Source organism: Pterocles gutturalis, unplaced genomic scaffold, assembly GCF_000699245.1.
Source record: "Pterocles gutturalis isolate BGI_N339 unplaced genomic scaffold, ASM69924v1 scaffold30015, whole genome shotgun sequence".
Taxonomy (NCBI): Eukaryota; Metazoa; Chordata; class Aves; order Pterocliformes; family Pteroclidae; genus Pterocles; species Pterocles gutturalis.
In genome coordinates this window covers 1-10697 of record NW_010139192.1, presented here as the reverse complement: position 1 = coordinate 10697, position 10697 = coordinate 1, and the positions used below count along the sequence as shown (strand labels likewise).

Sequence of the window (10697 nt, the reverse complement as noted above, 5' to 3'; positions counted from 1 at the left end):
TCAGCAGGAGCTGCATTCAGCACGGAGTTGACATAAAGTGGTGGTCAGAAATGGCAAGTCCAGGGAATTAAGCAGCAAAAAGGGACATATTGCTCATGAGACAAGAGCATATTTTGGCTGCAGGAGGCCCAGATCTGAAGTGTTTGTGGAGGAGAAGCAATGCTGACTACGCTCAATGACCCATCTGCCTGTCTGTCTGTCTGTACACAGAAATTTAATTCTGTCTCCACCGGACTCTATTGATCTTGACTCATTTCAAGGCCACGAAGCCTACGGCTGGGCTTGTGCCTGTTCCTGAACGCGGGACCTGATGTAATTTTCTTCCTGTTGTCTCTTCTGGAGACTCCTCTGGTTGTCATTAGTACTGGGACTGTCAGTGCTGATGACCCTGATTAAAAATGTCACCAGCTCCGAAGCCAAGGCTTGCATGGTGTCTGAAAATAATATGTCCTGTCAGGCAGGAGCAAAGTTTTCCACCACCTGATAGCTGAACGCTCTAAACTAAACTGAGTGTAGGAATTTCTAGACTTTTAAACCCCTTTGTTATGAAGAGGGTAAAATGCTTGACTGAATTTTTTCCCTTCTGGGAGTGACCTCTCCAGGCAGGCATAAGCAGTGTTAGCTGTGAGGACCAAGCCTGTGTCTCCTTCCTCAGCACTGTGGAAAATCAGAGGACTTTCTTTTCCAAAGCTTTTCCAAAGGCCTTGAAAGCCTAATAAATGTTTCAGAGATACATAAAGAAGAGGCATCTAAGTGCTGTGGTGACTGGCGCTCTATAAATAGCTGCAACTGCTTGTGGAGAGGGAAGTATCTAGAGATGACAGGGCAAACAGACCAAGGGCCTTTCTCACCTTCCCTGCTTGCAGTGTTATGGCAAGGACATGAGAGTGGTGCTGGCACGAGGCTGCAGAAGCTCTGCAGCAAACTCAGGCACTTGTCCCTGACTTCAGGTCACCTTCAGAGGCTGTTTCCTTGGTTTCTCTCAAGTAACCTCTCGCAATGGATACTCAGGTACGGGCAAAACAATGCCTCAGCAGCTGGTCTGCAGTGTGACACTTGACAACTAGGGCACAGTGTCTTGAATGCCCATCAAGGGGTAAGGATAAGGAGAGACGGAGCGGCACATAAAGCCATGGTCATGCCCTGGCAACGTGAGCTAAAGAAAAACCACTTACAGTGTCAGACTCTTTATCATTTTTGATCACCACAGAAGTGCAAATAAAATGCAAGTTCTTACCTCTTCAACAAGCTGCAGCATTCGACGGGTGCTCTCAAGTGACTGAAAAAAAACAGGAAAAACACAGATTTGGCCAGATCCAGTTTTCAACACTAATCTGCAGGCTCATGCTAACAGTATGTTTTTCCTGTGCTCCTTGCTTTCCCTCAAAATCAGGCCATCAGCAGGGTACTGGTGATCATTTAATCCTCAGCTCTCTGTTACAACTCACTAATGCAGCGGTTCCCACCGCATCGCAGGGCAGCTGCAGTCTCTAGGGCTCGCGCTCCCCTTGCCCGTGTGGTGCAGCAGTAATGCTTGGAACAGCTGGTCTTCAACTATAAAGTCTGTGGTTTTCAGCTAAGACTTTTCAGAGACTTAATTAGTGACTTTTAGCATTTAATAGGTTTGGCAAATTGAAGAAATGCTCAGAAAATATGAAATTGCTGCTTTTTGCTCTGAGGTCAGTCAAATTGATCCAGAGTCTAATACCTAAATCAAACTCATGATTGATAAATATCATAATCTAGACTAAACGTGACATGAAATTTTACCCCAGTTCATTTAGTTTCCAGTTCTGCTTTCAGTGTAGAGCTGACAGAAAACAGAATCAGCCTTAGAAATCCTTTGCTGGATCAGCTCCTATTTCTGGATGTGTCTCTCATGCCAACCCCAGCCCCAGGTTTCCAGTTTAGCTATTGATCTCACTTCATCAGCAAGCTGGTCGGCACGCCTCTGCATTTCTTCCAATTCATTGCGCATATCAGCGTCTTCCGCCATTTTAGCTGTGGGTGTGTTTGTGGAAGCTGCAGATCAAGGATTTGCGCTCAGCTGCTAGTGAGCCTGGAAGACAGCGAAAAGGAAAAGAAACAGTGTGGTTAGGCTCCCTGGCTCACTGAATTGTGCTTAAATGTCAGTCCCACTAAAATGCTTTTATTACATGAGTGCCCTCACCTAAACTATTTCAGTTTGGATGGCAATTCCTATATAGTAGAAAGCACAGAGGGTTGTTCAAGATGGTACTTTATTCCTGTATCATTGATCACTCTTGAAGAACAAGGTTGTATCCTCATGATGTTCTTTGAGGAAAATCTTCCATTTTTCTTAGCCTTTCTAACGCTATTCCTATTGAAGCTGGAGACTTGGGAGGTGTTACTTGCTACCAGAAACAGTCTTGAGACCCATTCATTCTTCTCTAGAATTAAAAGCCTTCATGTGAAGGAGGTCAAGGTCAAGACTATGCCCCTCACGTCCTGTATTTCAGCTGCATCACTTGGAGGACTGGAGGCTTAGCTAATGCCTCTGCAATGAAATTAAAGACAATGAAACCTAGCAGATTTTTATTGGCTAATGGCTAGTCCACATGCTATAGTTCAGACTCTGAAATAATATTTAGAGCTAGAGTGGGAGAAGATGTTTTCTTGGGAGAATCCTTCATTTCGGGGAAGTGGTGGCAGGACCTAACTGGTATTTTCAGCTTCTTCCCAAAGTGGGTCAGATTCTGATCTTGGTTATCCCTCTCAATATAGAACGGCACCACTGAGCTCATCCTAACCAGAAATCAGGATGCAGCCCATTAATCCTCATTTGGGTAAGGTTTCTTTTTTGTTGTAAATTTGAGCTAGCTCTGATTACTGAGCATGACTTGATTAAGAAAGGCGGGTCCTCCTACCATCTGTCAGGTCTTTATAACAACAACACTGGTTTATTTCTCTGCTTGATTCAAGCATGGCACACTGCAAATTACTGCTCCCTGAATGTTAGATCTGTTCATTGCAGGAAAACCTAATCCCAGGTGCAGAGGAGGTGGGGAAGTTGTGGGGGACTGCAAATAAACAGCCATAAAGCACATGTCATCATGCTTAATTACAGAAAGAAGACAAAAGCAGCCTCTTTCAGCAAAGCTCCTCTAAGAAGGCAAAACCCAGGGGCTATTTTCTGTCCTGTCTTTGTGATACATGCAGCCTTTATGAAACAAGATAAGTCAGGCCAGAGCTTGGCTCTAAAATTTTAACAATAACTCTGTTTAAATGGAAGTTATTATCTATTGGAGGTGAATCTGTTCCTCGCTTTGACAGCACTCACCGTCAAGAGGAGTATGGCATGAATAGGTACAGCTGAGAGGCAGGGAGATTTCCTGGATCACACCCTGTTTGCTTACAATTATATGAGGAAAGCAGACAGCTCCTTGCATTTCCTCTGCAGCTTCATTAATGGATTTGCTGGTTTTCTTATCTGAGAGAGAATATGTGACCTTCATGCTTTTGCATTAGCTGTGCCCTCGCTCATGGTTGCTTTTCCTCTTTGAAGCTACAGCAGGAAGAAATCCATTTCCAAGAGTCAGCCCTGCAGCTACTGGCACAGCATCTTACTTTCATCACTGAGCACATCACCACATCCTTGTCAGAGGGAGACTGACATTTTGTGATGGGTCACACAATGCTTAGGAGCCCAAACGGATGCTGGAGAAGAAGCTCACCCAGTTCTGCCAGCTGCATGGTCACAGTGGTGCAAAGGACCAAGCTTAAGCAACTCATCTGCAGTGCTGGCTGATGCAAACTCAGAGCTTAATTTCATGGCTAGTAGTCAGACTGATATCTGGCACTTCAAGGATGCTCACAAACAGCAGTAAATAGGCTTTACAGAAAATGGCATGCCCTGAGGATTAGGAGGAAAAGATGAACCAGGAATTGGTCTTGTCTTGAAGGACATGTGGAAGTGTAGGGACACTCTAAAGGCCACCCCAGCCTTCCCATCCTACTGCTGCACTAGCATTGTTTTTTGTGGCACATCACGCAGCTCCAGGAAGACACTGCTCCTTATTAGGAAATGCAGCATGATCAGCTGGCGTAAAAAGAAGTTATTTCAGTAAAGAACTGTGGTCAGAACTCCTGTTCCGCTTATCACAGGATGGCACTAGCACTGGTCACTGCTTCAAATAGTGGTTTTTTGCCCAGATCAAGGCAGAACTCAGCATTCAAATATTTCTGGCACAGCCTCTGCAACAGAATATCAGGTTCAGGTCTGTGGACTTAGTTTTAAAATATTTTGTTAAAATATTCTGCTCTGCCTGGATCTCTCGCTACACTTGTGCTGTCAGAATAACAGTACTGAGCTTTAACAAAAATCAGGACAATTTAGCCATGACTTTGGGACTGATCTAATTGGTATATACATCTAGTTGTGGGGGGCAGGAAACTGGTCCTGTTTTATGTATATCTCGTAGCTTTTTACTATCTGTAAAGTGAGAGGTGATGCATCAGTGAAAGGATGAGATGCTAACACGGGATTTGGTTCAGTCTCTAAGCATATCCAATGTGAGCTCAGTGATTAAAGATGTAAGAAAGTGAAGGTGAGATGAGTGCTTCTACTGACAATAACAAATAACAACGGTCTGTTTGTCTGTCACCACAGATAATAAAAATTGCACAGAAAATTCAGTTCTCAAGTAGATTCCAGCTGACTTTTGATCTTTTATTTATTGATTTGATCGTGAGCCAGGGGTGCTGTTGGGTGGTGCAAAAAAGAAACAAATTGGAGAAACTTTGTGATTTTTCTTTAGAGTTTTCCTTCTCGGTTAGTTAGAAACATCAGTTGGCATCTAAGTGACAGACACATCCTATTTTGCATCAAGCTAAAGAAAATGTCAGAGGTTGTAACCAGAGAGTGTTTTGTAGCAAGTGATCAAACTTGACAGGTTTATTGAGATTGTTTGGTATTTGTAAAGCACTTAGAATGGATTGAGAAATAGCAAAAGCATTCTTCCAGACAAGTCATTTTACATCAAGTTTTAGTCATAAACAAAAGTGCCCTGCAGCAGTGCTGATTCAACTTTATTTAATAGAAAACTGTGCACAAGAGTCAATAAAGGTTACTGATTTGCACACAGTATGATAAGCTACATATATTTAGCAGATGGCTGGGAATGTGTTTAAGTTTTTTTCAGATTTTGCAGTTTATAATGTGGAATAGGACAGATTAGAGATAGGATTTTCCTTAAAAAGCCCCATTTAGGCTGAAGTTCCATTTCAGTGTCATGAATTTCCAACAACAAACTCTGTTATCAATAAAATCTTGTAGGGAGCAGATTTATGTTTCAAAGAGAATTATTTCTCTGCAGTGCAAATTAACAGTTTTCCCTCTATGATGTTGCTGAGGAACACCTATATGTAGTCCTCTTGATGTGTTAAAACATGAATGATTATGGGGATGGCCAAATAAAGGTAAACCATAATGGATTTGCTCTCATTGATTACTGGATAGACTTCAAAAGCGTAAGGTATTAACCTGTCTTTTAATTTTTTCTACAATCACTGCACAGATGATAGATCAGAAAAACAAAGTTCTGATGTAATGTTAAGATGTTTAGATGTAAAACTTTGATTAAAAAAAAAAGTTGCTACAGAAGTTACAGCCACTTGCACACAATCAGTCAGTTTGTGTCAGTACTTGCAATAATTGTATATACAAATGCAAACTCATAATTTTCACGAAGACCTTGGTTTTTCCATTTCAGAAAGGGGAAAGGAAAACCTCTGGGTTCACACAGAAACATACACAGTGCTCTCTTAAAAGGAGACTAAAGTCCAAACTTTGCTACAAAATCCTGCATACTTCATGTACCAAGCTATGCTCTGTGTCTTCTCAACAACGCAAGGGACTTGTGTGACTTACATCAAATTCCCCGTGAGCCAGTCTTATACATTTTATTGGTGCTCATACAGTAACATAAGCGCAGGCTAAGGGTTAAAGAAAAATACAAAGAGAGACTGGCTAATGGAAACGCATTGCCTATTATACTTTGAATTCTGCACCTGCTATTTTAGTAGTGTTCAGATACAATAAAGAATCTCATAGCGAGAACATTATATATACTTATGGACTTATACTGAAGTCTAAGAGAGACCTACGTATATCCCCACAGGAAGAGAGATACAATGAGTGACCTTTGAAAGCAAATATTTGCTTCACAGTGATATAAACACTTCAATGCAATAAGTACAGGAAAATGAAAATGCTGCAATTTGCTGTGGTGGAGGCAACACTGCAATAAAGTGTTCTTTTTTAAGCGCTCTTCCTGTTATTAAAGGACCCATCTATTCTTTCCATGGATATTTGTAGCCAGACGATGACTGCATTGGCGTATTCTACTAAAAAAGTCAGTTGGTCAATACCACACTTTATGCTTTTTTCTTACAGAATTGAAAGAATGTTACCACAGTGGAGTGGTATTAGGAGAGCCACAGAAAACCCAAAGAGAGACTTTGGATCAAGCATCTCAGGATGGATGTTGGGCCACTTAAAGCTGGATGTTGGGTTGCAGCTATTCTCCTTTCATTTTTAATCTGGTCCTTGGTAGAAGGAGAAACATATGCTGTCAAAGGGGAAGATGAAGTTCAGCTACAGATGAAGGGGGTCATCCTTGCTCCCCAGCTGTTCAGTTGTCTCCCTGAGTGCTGTGCAAGGCATGCTCAGCCACAACGGGGCCAGGTGCAAGGCAGTTCTGGGGCTGTATAGGATCCTCCTGTCAAGGTGCCCATCCTTTTCCCTGCTGCACCTCCCCGACAGCTATTGCTGCGCAGCGGGGAGCTATCTAGAGCTCAGCTGCCCAGCACGTCAGCCATGTCTTTCACCACCTTCACCAGCCTTCCCTAGACGGCCCTTTTGCAGGTGGATTGTAAGAGATCCACTGGCGTTAACCACAAAGCTCAGTCGAGACCAGAAACTGCCTACTTACAGCAGCAGAGAATTAAATTACATCAAAAGTGAGAACCTGCTGAAAAAGGATGCTTAGATACCAGTACCTATGTGTGTTGCTGACACCAGCAGGTTCCCCCTGAAATTGTGTTGAGGATGTAGTGTTCAATGACAGATCTCAACAGAAAGCCAAGAAAGGCATGTGTGTGCTGTCCACAGTCAGTGTGACAAACAACAGCTGGTGAGAAATTGTTTAAAGGAGTTGGAACATATTTTTCATAGATCTCACATCTTGTGGGCTCTCAGTAATGGCCCTCACAAGCTCTGACTCTTCTAGGTTTTGACTTCTGTCATCTCCATTTCACCCAGAGCTCACCACAGTTAATACCATCTATAAGAGAAACATTTCCTGCTTTTGTTTGTATTGTATTTTAATTGATCTGAAAGCACTTGGAGAACAAATCAGCTAATTTTCTAATGAAAAATCCTATTTAAAGATTTTATGCTACTGCATAAAATGTACAATGAAAAATTGCTCAAATTTGTTATTTATATTTAAATTTGAAATAGCTCTGAAATAAAATCTTGAGGAAAGTCTGCTTTTTATATACATTCTGTGGCACAGCCTATTTCCTGGGTGTCATTTATTCACAAGATTTTCAGCAAAGTTCTCATTTCCAAAGAAACACCTTTGTTATGTTTGTGTTACTGATGAAGCCAAAAAGCTGCCTCTGTATTTCTGTAGGGTGTGTTAGCATTAATGTCTGGCACAGACACCTCATCTCTCTTCTGTTGCTGTCCCGCAGTGTGTTGCTTGCAAACCTTTGGGCCGAGCTCCACAGCCCAGGCTGACGGAGTACACGGATAACCGATTTCACTCTGATTTTTGCTTGATATTCAGTAAAGAATAATTCCTACTGGTGAGGCCTTATCAGGGAGTGACTTTGGAAAAGACAGGCACTGAGATCTTGCAAATCTGAATTCAGGAGAAGCAGGCAGTTGCTAGTTTGTCAGAGTTTTCCTGCATCGTCTTAGACAACTTGTTTTACTCTCAGGGCTTGCTTGTATTGCCTGAAGATAGGTCTCTAGAGCTCTGTGAGATGCTGTAGGTATTTAGTCTCCTGCTGCTGGCTGTATCTGTCAGCATTGTGGAGATTTCTCGGATACCCTCTGATGGGACTGCTTGTCATGTTTAACAACTGAATCTATTGCCCATCTACACAATATGGATGAAATTATTCTTTTCCTTTCTGTCTTGTCCTTTTTTCTCCCTATGTAAATTGCAAGAGTTTCAGGGCATAGACTGGCACTCATTTTGGGGATGTACATGGTGCAGGACAACAGGGGCTTTTGGATAAATGCTAGTGAGCATGATATTGTATTCTCACTCTGCATATCTGTGTCAGAACCCAGATCTAGCTGGAACAAAAACTTCCAGTTAGAGGCCAAAATGAAGATGTTGAAGTATAATTATACAAAATTGTGACTCCTGTCTGTTTGCTGAATGGATTGCAAAAAATATTTGGAAAACAGTTTTCTTCTTGGCTTGTGTTGTTATAACGGCAAAAAGCTCAATAAAATTATTTCTTAGTGTGAATGCAATTATGCAACATAAATGTGCTATCAAGGGAATTACTTCTTTGTGTAAACATAGGCACCTCTACTCCTGGTAAACCCTTGATCACTAGTGGGTAAATGAGCATGATTCTGCATACACACAGTTGCAGTGTGGCAGGCAAGTTGTATTGACACAACCGCTCTGTGCCTCTGGTTTCTGCAAATACAGAGGTTATGAGCAATATAGCCCATATTTCCCCTAGGCACTGCAGCCAGGGGCAATGGCAGGTGGAAAAAGTTGCCGTTGAGATCTCAGAGGATAACAGGCAGTCATAAAAGAGATGCCTGGAGCCACCCTATCCCAATACAAAGCACATCATTGTTGTCCTGTCAGTTGTCAGACAACGCTGCTGTTTTATGAGGCTGCAACGTGCACTTTGCTTTATCAGGCTCCTGCACCAAAAAAAAAAAAAAAAAAAAGCACAGAGCAGCCATTTTGTACCAATTTCACTTCAGAGCAATAACAACTTGACTTTCTATCCATTTTACTGCTAAAAAAACCACTTTAGAAAATAAACCTTTCAATGTGTTATCTCTTTGCAGTAATTTCTGCAGCTATGTACCCACACATTTTTCCTTTTCTTTTTCTTTTCCAACAGCAACAGAAAAACATTGCAGGCAAAATTGTTTGTTTTTTCCATCTGGGAGAGCAACCAGCTGGAATGGTGGAGGGTGAAGAAAGAAACCCTCATACCAGGAGTGGGTGCCTCATCCAGAGGGAGCTGCCGGCAGCGCAGAGGGCACTGAACAGAGACCTGGACCAGGCCGCTGTGAGTCTAATTCCCTGTAACTACAGGTAGCTGCCTCATACAGCTTCATTTATAATTTAGCAAGCTATGTCATATGATTCCTTAAGTTTGTTGTGTTCCCACTAGTTCTGAGTCCAGATCCTCACTTCTCACTTCATAAATATAAAATGGAATTATTGCAAGACATTTATTGAGGAATTCAGGAGGCAGCAAGGAATAAGAAAACTGCATGACAGATTTTCCTGGGGACTATAAAGGGCACTCCCAAAAGGCTGCATGAGGCCTGTTGCATTTGCTGTTCCTAGATTTGTAGAAAGGAACTGTTCCTTCTGCACAGTATCCAGAAAATATTTCACTTTGAGCACAAATTAATTCACAGTCAGAGAACAGCAGCTCATTCCTGTGCCAGTCTTGTCCTGTGGCTTAATTAGTTTCTCTCTTTCCTTGCTCTCTCCTTCTCTCTCTCTGAAGTATATAAACAGCAGTTATAGCCTTCTCAGCATTTCTTATGACATGAAAGATTGGACTGTTTTAGTCCTTTCTTGGTAGATGGACTGTTGCCCTGATCGTCCTAGCAGCTGTTGGTTATGCTAGTTCCAGTTTGAATTAGTCTTCTCTGGAAAAGGATGGCTGGCATTTCACAGGGTATTTTAAATGACGATATAGGCTTTGCTCGAAGGGCCTAGTGCTTCCCCATCCCTCCAGGAGATACCTGCTCCAAAATATCCTACAACCTCACTTGCCATTTGTATAGCTGGATCTTGGTGGCTCAGGACGTGAAATCCAGGTATTAGTAGAGGAGATTAAGGAAATTGTCTTGATTCTTGACAAAGCTATTTACATTCTGTGACCAGAATCTGGGAGAAAAACAAAAGGAATATGCTCAGCTGGAGGATGAGATTTCTGACTGTGTCATGATTTTCAGTGAAATGCACACCCTGAATTTGCTCACATCCTCCTCAAAATACTCATGCACCATCACTGCAGCAATGACAAGCAGCCAGTCTCTCTTCTCTGTGATTATATTCCAACCCGAGTTTCTTTATGCTGCTCCTAAGCACTAAATCTGATTAATGGCCAATTTTAGAACCTAGGGGTGAAAGTCATGCCCCATTTCAGACTGGAGGAAGTTTCACCACTGCTGTTAGTGGGGTCAGGCTTGCAGGTGGGGCTACCAGACAGCAACGTGCTGGTAAATGCTAGCAGTGTGTGGAGGGTGAACAGCAGAGCGTGTGCATGTGTGTCTGTGTGCAACTATAAAGCAGGAGTGCTTGGCGCCTTAAATGCTTTTGTGTCAGACTTTCCTGGGGCTCTACATACCCCCTTCTGTTTCTTTTAGATGAATAGATGGGTAGATAGATGGATAGATGGAATATAAATATAAATAATATAAATATAAAATGGAATTATTGCAAGAC

The 10697-nt window shown here is 42.2% G+C and overlaps 1 protein-coding gene across 2 annotated transcripts in view; it reads right to left on the bottom strand.

Moving 5' to 3' along the window:
* SNAP25 (synaptosomal-associated protein, 25kDa) overlaps positions 1 to 2072 on the bottom strand; it is a 29218-nt gene extending 27146 nt beyond the window's left edge. The window contains exons 1-2 of one of the 2 annotated variants that reach the window (XM_010083273.1): positions 1925 to 2072; positions 1238 to 1279 (exon numbers count right to left, since the gene is read on the bottom strand). In XM_010083273.1, coding sequence (XP_010081575.1) covers positions 1238 to 1279; positions 1925 to 1996 — 114 coding nt within the window. In that variant the 5' untranslated portion in view covers positions 1997 to 2072. The remainder of the gene's footprint in view (positions 1 to 1237; positions 1280 to 1924) is intronic. The other variant, XM_010083274.1, reaches the window with a different exon arrangement.
* Positions 2073 to 10697: the final 8625 nt, after the last annotated feature.